Source organism: Passer montanus, unplaced genomic scaffold (genome assembly GCF_014805655.1).
Source record: "Passer montanus isolate IOZ18808 unplaced genomic scaffold, ASM1480565v1 scaffold2, whole genome shotgun sequence".
NCBI lineage: Eukaryota > Metazoa > Chordata > Aves > Passeriformes > Passeridae > Passer > Passer montanus.
This window is the reverse complement of record NW_024366591.1, coordinates 27,751,843-27,773,577: the sequence shown is the minus strand read 5'-3', so window position 1 is coordinate 27,773,577 and position 21,735 is coordinate 27,751,843. Positions and strand designations below refer to the sequence as shown.

At 35.6% G+C, this 21,735-nt stretch overlaps 1 protein-coding gene across 19 annotated transcripts in view; it reads right to left on the bottom strand.

Annotated features, from left to right (window-relative positions):
- Positions 1–21,735, bottom strand: part of TRDN (triadin) — a 229,716-nt gene that overhangs the window by 186,984 nt on the left and 20,997 nt on the right. For 18 of the 19 annotated variants that reach the window (XM_039707307.1, XM_039707305.1, XM_039707306.1 and 15 more), the window contains exon 2: positions 4,914–5,123. In XM_039707307.1, coding sequence (XP_039563241.1) covers positions 4,914–5,118 — 205 coding nt within the window. In that variant the 5' untranslated portion in view covers positions 5,119–5,123. Of the gene's footprint in view, positions 1–4,913; positions 5,124–5,384; positions 5,506–21,735 lie in introns of those variants that run through there. The other variant, XM_039707308.1, reaches the window with a different exon arrangement.

Below are 21,735 nucleotides of genomic sequence, written 5' to 3'. Positions count from 1 at the left end.
ACCTACACTCTTCTTTTTGCAGTTCTTAAAACTTTCCAGTGAACATTAGCCCAACAGGGTTACTGCAGTGAGATGATATTGCAGAGGAAAAACATATGTGTATATTCTTTATAATGACTATATATACTCCCCAAGGCCAGACAAAATCCATCTGTGACCACAAGGCAGTAATAAAAATGACCACAGGTTTAGCCAAGGAAATGGTGTCTTCAGACTGTTTTTTCAGAAGCTGCTATGGGAAGCCCCACAACAGTTGGGCAGATGTTTTGCATTAACTTAAAAAGATTAGAGATATATAATGAAAAACGTATCTGATTGGATGGGAGCTTTATGCACTGTTAACTCCCCACTCCTATAGGCATTACCTCCACAAAGGTCTGCCTTTGCTACAGGTCTCTAAGAAGCCTCTTTATTTGAGCAAAACAAATTAGCCTCAACAAAGAGCATATCCATGGGGTTTTTTTACTTATCAAAACAACATAGCAAGCTCGTTCTGCTAAGTGTGTCTGTGTGTGTTTTCTATGTTTTCACTTATATTATTTTGTAGGTAATTTTGAGTTTCATAGATTTGATGAGGCTTCATTAGGTTTGATTTAGTCTGGCCTTTAGGTGACTGGCTAAATCACTGTCAATTTACTCTGAATATTGAACACTCTGGATCTGAAATTAGGGGGATGTTAATTAGCTGTAATTGGTCACAGAGATGGCAGGGAATTTTGAATGCTCTATTAGCCCATTAGCAAATATAAATTCCTGGGCAATCAATCTTAAGGACTAAAATAATCTTAAATTATTGAGTTGCATTTGCCAATTAAAATGTATAATCCAGTTATGTGTACAAGAAATGCATGAAATACATTCATGAATTATGAAGCCTGTTAAAAAGATATGTTTTCTAACACAAAGAATGGAAGTAATGAACTGTTGGAAAGCACACATAAAACCAAAATTAACTTTTTTCTTCATTTCTAAAAATATTGAAAATACATGAGAGTTTTCAATGTGGTATACTAATTCCATATTCAAGAAATTAGTACACACCGTGTACTACATGAGATTTGTAGTTTCTTCTCTTAAGCTTTTGTAATGCAAGTCACCTTCATACCACGTTAGAAATATTTCAGTCATGTTCATGGTTGTACAATACAGCATGATAGGAATGCAAGCTTTCATTTGATTCCTCAGAGGAATGAGCATAATACACTAAAGCACAACACTGCAAAATTTAATTTCCTTCTTTTGGGTAGATAGAAGAGGGGTGAAACTTTCAGTACAGATCTCTTTCTTGTCTCATCATTTCCTTGAAATCCACTGCTAAATCTAAGGCTGATTTGTAAATTCTATCCGTGTCCTAACTTCTGAACAAACTGACACATAACCACCCAGGAAGCAAAGCCTTACACCTGCAAACTGTGACTGTTATATTTTATGTCATAACCAGCACCTCCTCAATAATACAGAGCACTGTAGAATTTACAGCCATCATGTTCTGGATATGTAAAATTACACAAAACTGTATTTTAAATCTTGTTGTGAGCAGATCCTGAATTCATGTAATCTAACATCACTTACCTAAACCCTAAGTGTTAGCCTCCCTTAGCCTCCCTCAGTTCCATAAGCTACTTTACAAATGCTGAATAAAGGTGGCCAGCAAAAAGTAATTTACCACATCTACATTAGAATGAAACTAAACATCTCTATTTTCATATCATTCCATGACAAATTTCATCTTATATAAATTGTCAAAATTTCACAAATTTCATAGTTTACTGTTAAAAGGATGTGAAACCATAGCAGTCAAGAAGCAAAACTTAAGGATTGGCACTCTAATCACAGAAGTTAGTATGAAGTTCATACTGATAAATTAAAATATATAAGAGGTAAAATACATATACTGATAAATTATGTATTTTTTTAATTTTGTGCCTTTCAGGTAATGAGAGTAAAATTGTTAGTTATTGAAGGAAAAGAAAGCTCAGGTTTAAGTTTAAAGTACTTCCTACTCAGGTCACATGTAGTGTTTTTACTGAGTTCCATGAATCTGCGTGTACTCTAGGCAATTCATAATCTAGGGCATTGCACTTCTGTATTTTCCAGAGGTTAGCAGCTCTGTAGTGCAATCAGGGGGAAAAAACCCGTGTCTATTCCTCAGCCACACAGTTCCATGACTGGTTTACCAGGTCAGCCTGCTCCTGCTTTCTGCTGTGCTCACTCCTGTGCGGCGCAGTCACTGCTGCAGCTCTGCCATGGAGACGGTCATTTCTGGCACAGAAACGTAGTGAAAGTCCCTGTGGGAGCCTCTAGATCAGAATCCTCTGTCAGTTCTGTAACTGCCCTTCAAAAAATCTGCAGACTGCTCCTCGGTCACCCTCCTGTCTCCTCTAGGCTGAGTTCAGCTCTCTCAGCCTGCGTCATTCATATGCTGTGGATAATTTCTGAACATGAACTTCATGGAACTTCAGGTAGAGAAACAGGAAAGAGATTGAAAGCACTGGCTTATGAAAGGCAAGTGTTCTTTGAGGAGAAGTACACTGGGGTTTTTTTTCTGTGGTTTATGGATTTAAAAAGCACACACTTGAAAATAAATTATTTTAGCATCTTTCATTTGCATTTGAAAACTAGGGAATTAATTTTAATCTTGTTTGCAAAACTGAATTTACAATCCCAAATATAACTATTTACTCTTTTTATGTAGGTCTGGTTTTACAAAGAGTAATACCAAACCCAAGACAAAAAATTACTGGGTTTTAGATTTAAGGAGCCACTTAGAAGTATGCCCCAAGTTCTACTTTCTAGATGAAAACGAGGCATTACTTCCACGACAGGCAAACTGTCCAAAAGTGAAAATCATTCTTGTATCAATAATGCCAGCTATGTGATTCTATCCACAGTCTTCAGCTATTTCCATGGTATTTTTACAAATCACTGGGTTTAACTCAAAAAAACCAGCAAGAAATCAGGAGTGGAAACTTAAGGGTTATGATAACAGATATGCAACTATTCTTATATGTATGTAAATACAGAAAACAGTCTAAAAAATCCTGGTTTAAAGAAGTACAGCAGTTCTGTCTCTTAATGTTTGACCATCAAGACCTGATTTGAATGCTGGCTTAATTAATCACTTAGGAAACAGAAATATTGCTGGGAAGGAAAAGAAACAAACTCATGAACTCCAAATACTGAAGTATCTCTCAGAGATTTTCACAAAATAAAAACTTACCCTGCTTAAATTTAACATTGCTTTATTTCTACGTTCTGGTCTGAAAATGGCAGTTTCCATCAACACTTGTGAGATTTAAGCTCATTTAACCAGTACAATGTGAACAGAATTCCATCTGCTTAGAAAGTTTCCTTCAGACTCTGGTACAGATACAGATTCTTATTGCTTGGCATTATCCTGACTAGTTTATTGAGCATGTGTGGCCTGATAGCAAGTTCAGAAATTTCTGAGTTTAAGAGTTTAGTCTGAGTTATGCCCTGGTTCTTGACTGTTCATTGAAAACACATCAAGAACTTGATTAACTTGACTGATTGATTGACTGGTTAATATTTACTATGGAAAACTGAAGCTGAATATAACAGTTTCTCTAAGTTTGTCTCTCTGTTGTAGCAAGTGTTTGGTGTCCAAACTAAAATCTGATGCTTATTTTGGAAGGATGTCTCAAAAATAACTTTATGTTTTCCTGATACTCCAGAGATGTCCATCTGAAATCAAAGACAGATGAGAAGAAAATTTAAGAAAGTTTTGTGGCACATTTTCACCACATTTCAAGCTCTGTGACATCTATTGATCCAGGATTTGTTGGTCTCTTTCAAGATCTATATGTGTTTCAAAAGCTTTCTAAGTAAATCTTGAAGTCGATATTGATATATAGCAGGACAAAAAAAATCTATGAATTTATCAGTAAACTAATAAAGTCCAGGAAATTTACTCCAAAGCATCAACTCAATTTCTTTTGAATTAAAAGGCTGAAGTCCAAATTTCAATTCCTAGTTAATTATTGTGACAGATGTGAGAACTTTAGAGCTGGAGTTCTCATTTAAGGAAGACAAGGACCCTAATAATTTGTTTTCTGGTTCACATACATGTTTTCCAAGTGTTAACTGCTGTTAGCCTCACAAAGGTTTTACTACTGAAGGCTTGCTGAACACTACATACCCTTTACAAACATAGGTAGTTAATTTATTTTCCATTTTATATCATTACCAGATAAAATACATAAATATTCTATTTCTTTTTATTTGTCACACTTTTTCTCCTGTTTCTCAATTAGAATCACAGTCCTTGTACCACCCACTTTATTTTCATTTTTGTACCCTGTAATTGATATGTACCCTAAAGCTTGATCTTGTTCATTTATCTGTCCAAGTCTTAAAACTAGGCTAGATTATTGAAGACAAGGTTGTGCCTTAGCTATTATTAAGAATCTGGTCATCTGTACTTATGGTTTTTGAAGACCAGTTTTAGGGTTAGCATGTTCTTCTACATTTTTCTGATCATTGAACTGTGTAAGCAAGTATCAGAATACTTGAGGCAGATATTAAAGACTATATTTCTAAAAATATTAATTAATATTAATTTCATTTTTCTAGAAAAAAATATAGAAATTGGAAAAAAGAAATCTGACCTCACATGCTCATATATATTTTATGTTACTGTCAATATATTAATTTTCCAGGATGAGGATGGGCTGCAAAATGGAGAGATTTAAATTATAAAGGTGTATGAGTGTAAACTAAACACTAATGTGTTCTGACATTTCTCACAATATCTTCTCTCTTGATAAACTCAGCAGAGATACTGTGCTGTCCCCAAGGAGGTGAAACACCGGCATATTTGTGTAATAGATGCTGCTTAATAAATTTTTAAATTTGAATATACAAGGTATCAAACAGAATATGCTAAGTTTTACCTGCTAAATCTTTGTAATCCACCAAGTCAAACATTACAATAGCTACTGCTGACCAGGTAACAATCAGAGCAACCACAAGAAGCCATGCTGCTGGAGAGCTGAACGTTGTCACGAGGTCTTCTGTCACTGACTTCTTGCCCACTTTCATGGATGATGACGGAACGGAGCCGTTCTTACCATCGATTATCGTCGTGGTTGTAGACATGTGTCCTGTACAAACAGACAAAACAGAGGAAAACAGAGTAACAACTTGGAGCCTTAAAGCCAAGAATATTAATGCTCTTTTGAAATTGTTCTGTAATCACAATGTTTAAAATAAATATAAATATTGTATTACTAAAAAAAGGTTCTTGGACTTTCTGGAAGAATTAGTCACAACCAGCCTTTTTTATTATATGACATTTTTGAGTCTGCCACAAATAGCTACAGGCCTAGGACAGTGTGATTGATGAAAACATAAAATATTATTACCCTCCAAAGGATTGTCTTGTTACGGGGCTGTAGCCAGATTCTCAGGTGATGTGATTAAGTGAACTTCCATTGACTTTAATGGAGCTAATGCATCTATGCCACTTGAGGTTTGGCTGGAATTCTGCTGTGAAGGACATGTGTCAGTAGCAATAGAAATAGATACACTTAATTTCATCTAACAGAAACACAAATGATTTCCACGTCCAGGATACTTAAAAGATGTAAATAAGATTGTAGCTGATTTTAAAATACTTTTGTTTGTGGAATTTTTGGCTTAATGAAATAATATTCTAAGAAACAAGAGTTACAATGGCAGAGCAGACTTGATTGCAGAAAACAAAGGATTGGTGATAAAAAGCTGGCAGGAAGTTGAATGTTACTTAGCTAAGTGACCAGCTGACACGCATTAACTATGTAATGGACAGTAACAGTAGTGACTTAACCTACTTCCTGAGGTACTAAAAATGCTAATTCTGGACATAAACATTAATTCTGCACACAAACCAAAACTATAGTAACTGAAACCTAACCGTATCTGAAAGTTCTCAACTTAATCTGCTTCATAAAATACATTTTCATAACCTAAACAATCTAGGGAGGTACATTTTTTCCATCATATACAATGAAAATAATAAAAGTATTCTGAACACTACAGTTCAAACTAATAGAAGACCACAGTATCTCCACTTAGTTTGCACTATCTTCTTGCATTACAGTTAAAATCTTCATGGATATATTAAATGTGTTCTTGGTCTGGTTGTTGACACAAACTTGCATAAATTAATTTGAGTGATTTAAGGCACCCTTGCCCACACAGACATGTAAAATTTCTAGAAATCAGGTGACACCTAGTTTGTGCAGATCTTTGATTTTTGCTTGTCTTATGTCACAATTGATACAACCTATAAAAATTATGTTTTCTGTGTGACAGAGTTGCTCTATGTGAAGGTAAGCAGACTTAATTTCTCTTTTGACACAGGAAATGACAGATAGACACTAGGAAATTTTGCTGGAGCTAAGGTACAGGCTGTTGAAGACTTTCCAATATTTACTATCACAAGCTTTATTTAGACTCTCTTTAAGAATCACAGTCTTTATATTCCTAAAGAAATAAATGAAGATAGGATAAAATCATTACCATACATAAATACATTTTCCTTCCTATTTTGCACAAACAAATATTCTGATCCTTATGTGAATGAATACTGGATATGTTCCTTTCCTGTAGAATGTTAAAACAATAGCCTAAAGTGATACTGAAATGTCCCTTTTTATTTATCTGACAAAAACATAAGAAATTGGGAAGGATAATTTTGGAGGAAGAAGTTCCTCCAAAGAGGAACTTAATTCAAGGAAGAATTCTTAATCTGTCATACCTGCTGAGTTTTCAAATTCATGTTTTAATCAGTTCTAGAATTCTTTTTTAAATTTTATTTTATTAGGTAGCACATTGTATTAATGAGTAGTTGCCTTAGCTCTGCCTTCTAATTTTGTTTCTGCACAAGCATCTTGGTGTTGATGAGTGCCTTGCTTCAAGCCCTGAAAAACTGCTCTGATGCACAGCAGAGTTGTAAAAGCAAAACAAGATTGGCATATTACATGTTTTTTGTTACTTATTTGAAATTTATTCTTATTTGTAGAATATTTATTCTCTTATAAATAATGTCTGTCTCCTAGGATAGAATGTATATACATTTTTTAAAAAACAGTATAAACCCTGACTGCTTCCATTTCTCCAAACAAAAATTTTAGATCAAACAATTCACAGCAGGAGGAAAAATCTGCCAAGTGACAACTAAGAATAAAGATCAGCTTTCTAAGTCAAATTCAAAATCAATAGCATTTTGTCATCCTACTGCATACACGATGCAAGTAATTTGTGCATGTAACAGGTCATAAATGACACATTATGCATTTTTTCCTCTTGGGGATATCAGTCAGAGTTTATGATGTGTAAGAGAGAACAGAAAGGTACTGTCTCATCTTGACAAATCTGATTAGTACCACAGCATGTCTTCAAGGACATCCTAGTGGCAGATATTTGCAGTTATAATACAAACAATTAAAACTCTATGCGTGTATACAAATGTGTACTTATAATTACCAGTCACTCAGACCACTATGTGTCTTTGGTGAAGAAAAGAGTAACTGATGATTTATCAATCAGAGCAATGCTGCAGAGACAGAGCTCAAGTATGCTGGAAGGTTATCTACTGCAAGCTTTTGGCTGTTGATGTAGTCAAGTTAGATTTCCCTTTAAAAACTCAGGATGTTATACAATAAAATATCTGTCATTGCATTCATTAAAGTGTGAGTGAACACCTATTGATTCAAATTTGACTGGAAGTCAAGCTAGGAAAATACTGTTATACTGCTGGAAGCTGCTGATACAGGTGCTTGCAGTATGATTCAGGGGACTAAGATCTCCAGTCTTGTTTTAATTGCTTTACATCATCAAAGACATCCTCACAGGACTGGCAGACAAAATCTACAGGACAGTAACTTTGGAACTGCCTAAAAAAAGCCAAGACAGGATGTCCTAAAGCAAATAGAAATTAGATTTTTGTGTCCCTAGATACCTATATAAACAAAATTGACTGGAGGGTTTTATCTGATGACTCCTGAGAAAGACATTGTTTGCTGCTACATAATCTCATGTAAGGTGGATTGTATATTGATACCATCATCATTTCATGGCTCCAAAATGAAGAGGCAGTAACACTGAGATGATCTCCCTCTCTCCACAAGTATTCTATTATTGCAGCACCCAAGGTGCTATCCTCATGCTTTTCTCTGCCTCATTCTTGCTTTCTGGTGTCTACGTGCTCTGTTCATTTCTGTCCACCTTCCACCAGTTCTAACTTTCTCTGCAAACCTTCAGTGATAATATTTATGAAGCTAGACAACAGAGAAAAAGGGGATGTATATGCAATGTTTTCATCAGTTCAGGCAGCAGTGATTCTTCTTTTTCTCAGACAAATGCCAAAATTAGGCAGAACTCCCACTCAAGTGGTCAGTGGGTATTCGGGTGTCTAGTGGGGGACTGAGAAAGACAGGCATTTTTGTTCCTTTGAAATCACCTGATGGAGCCGATTGAGTTCTACATTTACAATTAGCAGAGGTTGTTCAGCAGCGCGTTAAAATCTGATTGCTGAAGTTTCCTAGGTATCCTTGCCATCCATATAATAAACATTTTCTCTCTAAAGACAAATTTCTGTGTCTGTATTACAGCCAGCCTGAATCCAAGTCAGTTTACTTTTGATGAGTGCTGCAGTGGATCAGGAGATTCATGAGCAGATCAGTTGTCCCTGCTCTGGGAGAGGCAACATCCATCACAGGAGAGAAGGGTGCAGCTGAAGGCTGCTACAATTTCAGCCATCCAATTTTAATCCACCGCCACATGTCTGCTAGAGCCTCTTGGCACTTTGGGTTGTGATTGGTATTGATTTTCAATGAGGATAGGAACTTTAAAAAGTTATATATATATTTCTATAAAAAGATTACTCCAGGGATATATACCTCTGACTGCACATCATGATTTCTCATGCACACAGGACTGCCCCATCAGGTCACAAATGTCACCTTTATATCAACAGATTGATTTGCTAAATTCCGAACAGCTAAAACTCTGAGGTTCTTACTATTCCTCTGGTTTCAGAGTTGTCACTTAGAATACAATCTGAAGACCCATAAGGTCTCGTAAGTATAAATAAACCTTGACAATTGGTGACAACTTTGAGGAGAACACCGTGTGACTTTCAGAATCCAGAGTGAGCTTGTAGTCCTGGCACCTTAGGTAAAATACTCTTTGTATCTGTGGGCTAAGTCATTATCTCCTTAAAACTACTAAGCTTAGGAGTCCATGGTTAAGAATGGGGACTTGATTTTACAGTTCAGCTGCTACACCTTCTACTGCTCTAATAGAAAAATGAAACAAAACAAAACTAAACATCCAAAATGAATAAATAAACTGATTCTGCTCTGACTCATTCAGGTGAAAAGAGTAATTTTCTGTATTTACATCACTTCATAACTATTTTATGTACAACAATCTTATTCTGTGAATAGGACAAAAAAATTAAATAAAGTATTTAATGTGCAGTGCCTTTTTAAGGCTAGGCATATTAAAAGCAAAGGGCTAGTTACAATAGTAAAAAAAAAAAAAGAGGTTGTTCACTTTTAAAGAATAATATTGTTGCTAGGGCAATGCAGTTGGGATGTGAGAAACCTCAGTGCAGTGTGCTCTAAATGAGAGAGCTGGTAGATTTTGATATGTCTGTTGCACTCCTCAGATGAGCACTCCAGTAAATAGGCTATAGAGTATTCTGGATTCAGGTCATTAATGGCTTCTGTTTGACCTATTCCACTTCACTTGGAATATTTAAATACTAATTAAGGAAGCAGGAGAGAGAAAAAATGGCTGTAAAAATTGACACTGGATGTTAAGCACCAGCTCAAGCCTTGGGCTTTAACCTGGTGACCTTATCAACCCAGCACTGCTGGGATCAGGCAGGCAGGAGTCTCAGCCTACAGTAAGGAGGGTACCACGGGGAAAAGAGGACAAAGGATTAGAACCCTTCAGTGAAGAAGTGGGCAATGGAAATAAGATAATCTTCTGCATTTTTTTCAAGCTCAGCACATCATCCTTAGTGACTCCACAGACTTGCAGGCATCTCTCGTTCCCCATGTGAGGAAAATGATTTCTACCACAAGAAAGGATTTACACCTACACCTGTTGTGCAGGTGATACGTATGCCTGACTGTGACATCTTCCTGTTTCAATATCTCTGCTAGGGATTTCTTCTTCCTTGGCTTATACAAACACAAAGGAAAAGACAGAATTATTTCCATTTCCAATTAGTACCTTACAATAAAATATTAGAAATAATTTTTTTTTCCTAAAGCAACCTAATTACTTTTTTCATCCTTTTTGTCTTGTTTATATATTTATGTGAAAACAAAATGCTGAACAGAGAGAAGAGAGACCCTCAGGACCCACTGTATGTACTGAACAGAGATCCTCTATCATCTTATCTGGCCAGGACCAGAGGCCAAAAGTGCAGATACTGAGCAATCAACAGAGTGCAGAATATTTTGGAGGAGAAAGAGCACTGCAGCTGGTCAAAACCTTTTGAGCTCCTCCTAATATTGCTAAAGAATGCAATTAAAGTGGACTTAAAACCACTTTCTGTGGAAGATTTGTAGCCCTGGTAAACTTCAATAGGTTAGAAACTCAGCTAGATCCATGAACACAGATCATGATTTCTACTGGACATACATGAAAATATACAGGCAAGACATTTTCTAACACAGAGAAGGTGATATAAACAGGGAAAGACAACTTAAACAGGCAAATTGAGTTTATCTTTGAAAGCTCCTCTCTCTCACTGTTATCAGCAACAGATTGTGAGTAGGACAAGGATCCACAGTACAGCCCAAAAATGGGTGATGGGTAACTAGTGTAGGACTTCTGAACATGGACAAGCTTCTACAAGCACTTGAGCAGAAATGTGAAAATTTTATGAAAAGTATTTTTTATTTAGAGATGCAGCAGTAATCTTCTATTGAAATTACTGACATTCCACAATTACTTCTCTTTTGTATCAAATTATATCTCTTTATATATGAATGAACAAAGGCCATTAGAATACCTAAATTGAAAAACAAATAAAGGGAGTTTCACAACTGATGCCAGAATTTACACACTTTTAAATTCATTACACAATGTACCAAAGTGTTTCTTTACTGTTTATATAATTAAAGTGTAAAGATAAAAACCTTTCAACACCTGTGTATATTCACAGCTTCTCAGACTTTAAGTTAGTCTTTCTGCAGACTAGAGGCTTAGAAAGCTATGTCTGGGACTGTATATGAGAGAACATATGCAGATTTATCAGTGACTGATAGTTATAACAATGTAATAATCTTTATGAAATGTGGAAAACAGGGCTGGAGATTATGCAGCAACCAATTCTACATGACAAAAGAAATAGAATAGAGGTTATGGAATATGGAGAAGATGGCATATGAAAATTAGCTGAATTATTGGATTCAGAAAAGGCACTTATAATTATTATGGTGGTTGGTGCTGTGTATGTTTTTAATTTCCTTTTCTGTTATTATATCTGTATTGGTTTTATTTTTGATCAATACAGAACATCTGATAATTTCAGAAAGTAGATAGTATTAATCTTTCTATTCATTGTCCAAGAAATTATGTGCACCAATCTTTTAATTTCATTGATTTCAATAAGCAGCTTTTAAAAGAAAAGATACATTCTATCAAGCCATTTCATTATCAAGGCCAAAGAAACTGTGTCCTTCATACAGTATCAGTAAATAATACTAATAACATTACTATGGGGTGAAAATTAGAAACTTAATGCTGTATAATAACATGTGACGTACATTTTGGGATTGTGAAAATTGCGGTTTCTTAGCGTACTGTTCTGGGTTGGCCCTGGCTGAATGCCAGGTGCTCCCCAAAGCTGTAATACTCCTTTCCTTTACCGGACAGGGGATGGAAAATGTAAGAAAATGCTCATGAATTGAGATAGAAACAGTGAGAAATCAGGCACCAATTATCACCATGGGCAAAACAGACTGGACTTAGGGAAATTAGTTGCATCAATCAGACTAGGTAATTAGAAATATAATCTAAATCTTTCAGCCACTCTCTTAATTTCACTTCAAATTTTCTCTGTATCCTTCCTGCAGAGGTGCAGGGGGAGAGGGAATGGGAGTTGTGCTCAGTTGGTACATTACATGTTGTATTTGCTGCATTTTTTCCTCAGGGGAGGAGTCACACTCTTCCCCTTCTCCAGCGTGGTGTCTGTCCATAGAAGACAATCATTCAGGAACTTCTCCAGCTTGAGGCCTTCCCGTGGGCTGCAGTTCTTCACAAACTGCTCTAGGCTGGGTCCCTTCTCTGGGGTGCAGCCCTTCAGGAAAAGGCTGCTCCAACACTGATTCCCCAGAGGTCGCGTTTCTGCCAGGAGCCCACTCCAGCATGGGATTCCCACGGGCTCACAGCCTCCTGTGGGCACACAACTGCTCTAGTGTGGAGTGCTCCAGGGGCTGCAGGTGAATATTTGCTCCCCTGCAGCACTGCAGGGAGCCAGCCTGCCTTACCATGGGCTGCACCTTGGGCTGCAGGTGTCTGGGGCACTTTCTCCTCCATTGACCTTGCAGTCTGCAGAGCTGTTCCTCTCACTTATTCTCTCTCCTCTCTCTGGCTGAAGTTTTTTTTATTTCTCCCCTTCCTAAATCTTTTATCTCAGAGGTGGTACTCTCGGCATGAGGGGATTAGTCTTTGCCAGTGGTGGGTGCATCTTGGGGCCATAAGATATTGGGTCTGTCAAACACGGGGGAAGTTTCTGGCAGCTTCATCCAGGAACCAACTCTGTATCCTCCCCCACTACCAAAATCTTTCCATGAAATCCCAATACGGATACAGTACACTACCATGGGCTATGTGGAAAAAAGTAAAGGATCTTAGTAGAAAATAACTAACTAGAAAACCTCTATAGCTGTATGATCAGAAAATTATTTTCCAGTGATGTACAACCAGGGACTGGACAACTACATGTTTTATAAATATATATATATATATAAAATAAGGACTTTTGAATATGAAGATACAATCTCTGACTCAGGAATTTTCTTTATTTCATTTCCCTGAAATGAATGCTGAGCAAGTATATTGACAGGGCAGAGCCTAAGCATTTAAAGGAAAACTTTCTCCTCAACACTGGCTGCTGAAAAAGACAAGATACTTTCAAACCTTTATTTTTCATCTGCTAAAATTATTTGAATGCAGTTTTTTTCCCTGAGGACAGCTGCAAAAATTGCCTTAAAAAAACTTTTGTGTATATAAAGTTGTGTGTATTGTGTATTGGTTGTACCTCATGTAAGAAGTTGACATATGTGGTTAATTCTTTGCCATGCAGATTGAAATTATAGATTTGGATGTTTGCTGCACAAAAGGAGTCAGAATTCCCTGGAGAAAATCTGGACTTCACCTCCCTACTGATCAAGTAGAGAAATTCAAGCTGTAGCAATAGAAGATGGTTTGTCTAGAAAATCTCAGAGAATTGAATAGGGTAGTAGGGAAGAAATTCTGGGAAGCACAGCTGGAAAAATCAATTTGTTCTAGCAACCAGTGTAGCTGATAAAAAAGATCACTGGAAGATTTTGGAAAGGAAAAAGTATGCATAACTGCAGAAAGATCTCTTTGCTCCAATCAGATTTCTCTTGCAGGAAAGAAATTTGATTTTTCAGGAATCACTGGGTCCTGTTGAAGAAATATTAACACTAGCTATTGCTTGTTCTGGAATAGACCAAGGTATGAAATGTAGAATTAGATAAATTACATATGAAGATCTATCTATTTGTGCAGATGTCTTGAAACAATCTGAGAACTTCAAGTAGGGGAAGTGAAAACCAGTTTCAGCCAGACCCAGATTATGCTGTGCTTTAAAATACAATCAGCAGTAAAATAAGTTAACTTCCTCTCAGCTGATATACTTCTAACCTTTGTCTTCAGAGGGCCTGGTTAGGTCAGCAGATATCTGAAGGATTTACGTGTCCACATCCCATTGAAAGTTCATACAAAATGAACCCTAAATCACACTAAAAGTTGAACTTCAGAGATTTGGAGTTGAATTTTCATCTTTCCTTACATGTTTGAATTTCATACTCTAGTAGAGCATTGGTTGACACTTCAAATTAAGCAGAAGAAATCTTGTCTCATAACTTAGCAAGGAAGTGTAAAAAGTTATTCACTCCAAAATTGCTTCTAAAGAACATTAGGCTGATATGAGCTTTAACCTTCTGCTCTGTGGGATGGTTTCTTGTGTTCATATGCATTTCAGCAAGCTTTTACATTATTCTGATTATTCCAGTACCCTAGACAAAGAAGGCATTAGCAATAATTAAAAGATCTTCTGTGCTGTTAGTCTTATATGACTGATTGTATTGTGAACCTATCTGCAATAATTCACACCTGAAATTATTTTAGAAATAATAGTAAGGGGAGACCTGAGGACCAGGTTGAAAATTTTATTGGGAAATTTTGCAGATTTTAATTACAACTATATCACTTTTTGCAATAATTTCTTGAGACCTTAGCAGACCACAGGAAGGAATAATAATAAAAATATTTGTTATTTCATAAAATCAAAACTAGAGGATGTGCAGTTGATAATAACAAGAGAAATGTAATTTACTACAGATTAAAACAGATACTAAGATATGGAAAACGGACAGTGAGCTTCTTCCTTTCCAAAAGGCACCAGATTTCACCTTTTCATGATCTGAAAGTTGGAAAATTACATTTTTCTCTTTTAAGTATCTCTTCACTTTGATATGTTTTTTTGCATTGTCTTAGAAATATAATTCTTTAAAAAATCAAATGTTTCATTTCCAGCTTCTTAATATGCAGATGAGATAAGAATGCAACTGAATTCTGAACACACAATCCTAAACTAGCAGCAGCCTGAAAAATCCATTATTCGTTTGCTTCCACATCTGAATTTTTTTATTGATCAGTAGAAATACCTTCCTTTCTTTGGAAATAAATTGGTGCTTTGAAACAGTAAAAAGTTTTACCTTCCTGTTCATCTTAGCAATCTGACATTTCAGAAAGAGATGCCAAAGGGATATTTAGACACACTTCTGAGTTGATATAAGCTGAGAGGTACATTTTATCTTTTAAAATGTCAAAATGAAAGTTGAAGAAAAACGATTGCCATTTATCTCTAAATAGCAGTAGACCTTCTGAAGCAACAGCACTGTGTGCAGTCCCCTTGTTATTAGATTTTGGAAACTCAACTCTACACATCCTTGAAATATTCAGAAGGGATTAGAAAAAAAACATTGACTTATTTTTTATTGTTGAAAAAAGAAAACCTGTTCTCACCTGTCTCATGTCTCATCTCATCTCATCATAAAATGACGACAGTCCTAATAAATAATGAAATTTACTAGAATAAATAGTAGGTTCCACACACTTCTCTTCATTCTGGACAAGTTTATCAGTATAAAGAAACTCTATAAAGACAATTCCAGATCTGTGCTTCCTCTGATGGGACTACTGTATGATTATTTGCTTGATTTCTTTTATTCCAAGCTAACATGACCGTGAAGGTTGGACCAATTTTATATGTCTTAATGTACTGGCATTTACAGACTCTGAAAACAAAAGTAGTTCTAACAATAATTTACTATACTCTCTGCAAGTTATGGTGCAAATCTGACAAGCCTTTCATATGGAGTTACCCAGGCACTACAGCACTCAAATATGGACTTCAGCACATGCATAGTTTGAATATATATACTCATAAAGCATATTGAGGAAACTTGCAGGTCATTTACCAGAAGATAAAGGTATTTTTGGCAAACATCAGAAATTGCAATGGTAAGTTATATAGTACGTATATATGCGTACAGAGAGACACAGAGAGAGAGTGAGTGAGAGAAAACTTTGCTAAAAAAATGGAGCAAAAAATTCTCATCTGACAGAAAGGGAAAACCAAAATAAGTGCTTGTGGCAAGTTAACCATCTATGTCACTGTTAGATCTCACCTATAAATGGCAATTTGCAACTACAGTATAGGTCATCCTGTCAGTGAGAGAGAAAACTGAAAGCAAGCTGCTGAGGAAAACTTATGTTGCTTACAAAGTAATATAAGCAATTTTCCAAGAGACAGTAGTTAGCTATAGTAAACAGATGACCAAGGTCTGTCTTCTGCCATGAAGTTATTTTCAAATAAATGCAGGAGTACTCCATCTGTATACTTACAGAATAGCTAAAGGCAGGCCCACAACATAAGCAACCTAAAATGCTAGGGAAATTATGTTTTCTGAAACTTGATTTTAAAGTTATTTTCTTATCTTATTCCTATCCTATTTTATATCCTAAAAAATCCTTTGGAAAATATTCTTTCAATTTTAGGACACAAGAGGGATCTTAAACTGACAAAGAGGAATAGAATTCAGCATTTAGATAAAAATTAATGGCACGTTTAATAATTTTGTTTTTGTAATAACAATTCCTACAATTATAATTTGAAGTGGAAGCTTAACCTTGATAGATTAAATTATTAATATCATTTGTCTCTAATTTTTATTTGGAAAAAGGCATGATCTCTAAGGGCAGCTGAGACATGGAGGATATGCTGTCACATTGAGAACAGTTGATCTTTGTTGAGGGTTCATATTCACAACACACCTGTCATCTAACATGTATTCTGAAATCCTCAAGAGCTGAGAAATCCTTACACTATTTTACAAAGATTTATTTAATAGAACCTTATGCCAGATGATCACATCTTAGAAGAAAACTTTATTTCAAATCAATATTAAGTAATCTGGAAAAACTGGATATTTTTGAGACTGTTGAGACTCATTCCTGAACCAGCTATCATAATTTAGCCATATTTTAATCCATTTTATTAAAGATTATACTCTGAACAAATTTTGGAATGTGGGAAAAACTTTTCAATGTAAGTTTAATGAGAAAAATTGCTACATAATATTAATGTACAGGTACAGAGCCTTAGGTACATTTTCTTTTCTCTTTTTCTCCCTATGCAGATGTTTTTGTGGAACCTCATGTACACACTGAAAAAACCCAAGAAAATTTAGGATTCTTTGAAGGCTACCTGAGGAAAAACACAAAATTCCTTCAGTAACTGTATCCACTCTCTGCATCCTTCATCCTGCTAGCCCAAATCAATCAATACCTCTCTGCAAAACAAGGTCATGATTAGGTTTTAGAAATTACTAGCAACATGCAAGATTTAGCCACAAGTAAAGTAACAACAAATGAGTCTATCAATGAATCTGTCTTGTACCCATACCTAAGTCCAGAGATCATATAATATTGCTAATTTTCACACTGTTCCATTCCAAAAAAAGAAAAAAAGCAAGAGAATTCCTTAGAAACATAATGAATAGCCTAAAGGCTATTCAACCAAAAAGGCTGGGTTAGGGACTCGTGTCTGTGACCTGGCTATCAGGTCCCAGACCTATTTATTATAGAGATTTACCATTTGAATCTTCCTATCACACATCTTCAGATCTCTGCAGAGTAGACAAAATGTTACAATAAAGACTTCAACAGTTCACATAAATATGAAATTTGGTTCTGTAACTTATCCCAGTGGTAAATGCAAGAAGTGATTACCTGGCTACATTATCTGGCTCCAGAAATTGAGCCAATATTTATAATAATTCCTAGAACTATCCCCCATTAGGAAGTGAGATATTCATATGACATTTAAAATAAAATTTGAAATTACAGGAAAATCTGGGTTAAAATCTATGCACAAGTAAGTACAGTTCCCCACCTCTCCCTGCCCACTTGGCAAAAGAAGCTATGGAATCCAAATTCAGCTTTTGGGTGTCTGTTATGAAGTTTTCCTGCAAAAAATTGTACTTGAAAAGGAACACTTTGATGTGTGCACCTAAAAAGTCTCTTTGTTTCATTTCCAAACTATGAGTGAAGGTCCAATTTCTATGTCAACTCTAACTTGAAATGCCATATAAGTTGTGTGATAGCCATAGGAATATTTATGGAACATATCAAGAAATTAAGTCTATTAAAGTACTTTTTTTTGGTGTATATTATTAGGTATGATATTCTCTTTGCTCGGTCTTTTCTGGTGTATGATAATGGTTTTATAAAATTTTTTGTGATTTACAGAGAAAGAATTGGCAGTTATCAACTGATTATTATTCAAGGTTTTCCTGTTTCCTACAAAAGATGCTAACTCATTTTTCCATCTGACACAGTAGATACAAATCCCAATTTATGTTTTTTTTCAAGTATATATGTCATAACATTCAGTATTATTAATCTTCATATAAAGAAATGAAAAAAAGATTTTTCCACTAAGCAAAAAATTCTGAATAGTACTACAGAACAAATTCCTAATGTGAATATATAATCTTTTTCTTTATAAATTTGTTGAAATACAAAATTTTAAAAAATAGCTTTTTCTCTATGTCATTGAAAATGTAAAAATTTATCCATATAAAAGGTATAATCAAAGAGGATATTTTTAGTATGGGCTTTAGGCCTCAGGAGAATAGAAAAATTTAGATCCATGGTTTAGTGGTTAAGTGCCTGAGAGAAGTGCCATCTTAATTCTGAAAATTATTCACATGAAAGTTTTACTTGTAGGCTAACAGTCGTTTAACTTTATAAACAGTCCTTATTCAGTGACAGATAATATAAAAATATTCTGAATGAAAAGATTCCTAAAGCAAAAGATGAGTTATTTTAAAAATCTCTCCATATGTCTAAAATATTTCATTACCCTACTTACATTAAGCTTCTAAACACATAACCCAAACCAGGAAGAGTACATTAATTATAAGTTTATGTGAAGTACAAATTATTTTCTATTGAGAGACATATTTATAAAATTATCTTAGTAAAAGGTTCAAAATTCTAGAAAAGAAATTCAAACTACACATTCTTGTGCAGAGCACTGAATCAGAGAATCCTTCAAGAAGTCTGAGGACTGCCAGGGCCATCACTAGACTGTGTTCCCCAGTGCCACATCTTTTTAAGTCCTCCAGGAATTGTGACTCCTCCATTTCTCTGGGCAACCTGTTCTACTACTTAACCTCTCTTTCCATGAAGATATTTTTTCCTAATATCAAACCTAAATCTCATCTGGCAAAGCTTAAGGCCATTTCGTCTCATCCCATTGCTTGTTGCTTGAAGAGACCAAACCCCACCTGGCTACAGCCTCCTTTCAGGTGGTTTTAATGAACAATAAGGTCTCCCCTGAACCCCCTTATCTCCAGGCTAAATAACCCCAAGTTCCTTCAGATGCTCCTCATAAGGCTTGTGCTCCAGAGTCTTCAACAGCATAGAATGTTGCAAATTTATCAGTAATTTTAATTGACTTTCATTGCACTTTTCTAGTCAACATTGGAATAAAAATGAAAAAAAAAAAAACCTCTTGGAATGTCTGAGTTCCTCTTTCTGGACAACTCTCTTCCCTATGTATGAATGGGGAATCCATTTCCTTATATTTTTGGAATGTGAATTTTTCTGAAGTTCATAGCTCTCACAATTCCTGTGTCTGCTTTACAATGTTAGACATAGGGTTTAACCTAATTTGGCAGTGGAAGACTAAATAACATATATGAAGACTTTAGCAGAGCAGTCCTCAGAACTCAGAAGAGAAGAAAAACTTTGCACTTGATTTAATGACATGATCAGACCTGAAAGCTTTCATAATGTTAAAGCTTTGCCTCAGCACAGTTCAAAAGATTTTATTTCAAGTTAAAATAAACAAAAACCACCATCTTGAGAAGGCCCCTCCATGTTATTATTGCTAACTGGAACTGAAAGTGAGCTACATCAAGGAAAAAATTTGACCTGGCTGGAATGATAGTTTCCTTATTACCTCCCATGGATTCTAAATCAACTAATCTTTAGCATCTGCTGCAAACATGCACAAAGTCATCACAAAAACATTCAGCCATGCTTCACGAGCTCTAACACCTCCCCACATTCTCTGTAGAGCAGATCCATGTAGCTCCAGTATTCCTAGCCCACAGTAACAGCAGGTGCTCCAAAGTTTCCACCCAGCCTGAGCGCCTTGCGCGAGCATCAGACACTTGCAGGACTTCTGTAATGTTCCTGGCATCTTGCCTTGACCTTCGTTATTTTGTGCTTTGCTCTGTGACTGTTGTTGGGATAGGAGAAGACAAGAACAAAGTTGCATACCTATGTGAAGTTCAGTCATGAAAAGGTTATTTATGCTTGTTTGTCCTAATTTTGTCCTAATGGTCTCCAACCAACAGAAAATCCCTTTTTTTTCATACAGATGAAATAGAGATGGTAGTTGGTATTGTTTCCCAAACAACCTGTGCTGTGTTCACAAGTTTTCTAATTATGCTCCAATGTGTCCATATAAACACAATGTTCCCTTATTTACTAAATCTTCACATAGTCTCACATCATATTTAAATTGTGAAATTGTATTTTGTGTATTTTTATAGATATTCAAATCTGGATTTAGTTGTCCCAGTCTTCTAATATTTATCTTCCCTCCAGTTCACACTCCTTGCAAAGCCATATTATTTTCACTCTGAAAAAAAAGAAGCAATGGGAATCTCCTAACTTCTGGCTGACTGCTCCTCTATACTAAACATAACAGAGGCTTCCTGTGATTGTAGTTGTCTTCCTCAGTTTTTTTTTTTAAGCTTTTTCTACACATTCAGCATGTGTATAAAGTTCCTTGAACATTTTCTGCTTGGATTTTAAGAATACCTAAGCTACTGCAACTTTCTAATGTCAGGAAACTTTAAAGCAATTGTCTGATATTTCTTTAGTATTAGTACAGTGGTTTCAGCTCACAACTTTGCCAGTAAAATGAAAAGACATAGAGATGTTCTCTGCAGCAGGAGTTGATGGTCCTCTCTAAATTTTTAATAAAGCTTTTGAGAGTGACTTAGTTATTCTGCCTACATGTTTGCAAGATTTTGCTGGCTGTTATATTCTAGTCAAAGGCCTATTCATCATCTAACCTTTCTTTATTAATTTCCTTTTCTATTATATCAATAGAATGCAACTTTAGCTGTAATAATGTAAGTGCTAATAAATAAAAAATGCATACTTTCACATCTATTGAAAATTAACACTCTACTTTACAGTCAATATTTCAGCCTTACAGCTTACATTTACTATATTCTTCTGGTCACGTAACTGATAATCTTCCTCTCACTAACACAATCCGTGCCCCCAGAGCTGCAACACATTCACAATTCTATTAAACTCTTACAGTGGAAGACAAGAAAACACACAGGATGTATCTAACATAATTGAATGAGTAAAAATGAGTAGCATTCACAATATGAAATAATGGAAGGCCTTAAGACATTGTAGTAATTATTTCTGGGTTTGGTTTGTGGTTTTCTGGTTTGGTGGGTTTTGGTGTTGTTTTGTTTGTTTGGTTGGTTTGTTTCCTTCTTTGTTTGGCTTGGGTTTTTTTGTTTGTTTAAGATAGTGCTTTATTTAGACCTTAGGCCAAGTGTTATGCAGGAAGTGTGGAATAAACTCTACAGGATGATCTTAAAGAACTTACATACTGCACAGCATCCTGTGCACTCCTCAGGACCTGAACCAGCAGGGTACTTCTGACAGGTAAGTGGAGAAAAGCTAAAGGGTTTTTACATCACTGGAAACTGTGGCAGTGAGATATCAGTCTCACATACAGCTGAGCCTGAACAACAGTCCAGATCAACAGTTTGTTTCTATTATCTTGCTGAACTGGGCAGGAGCAGCATTAGTTCTTAAGGGACATCCATGAGATATGAGTTATAAGAG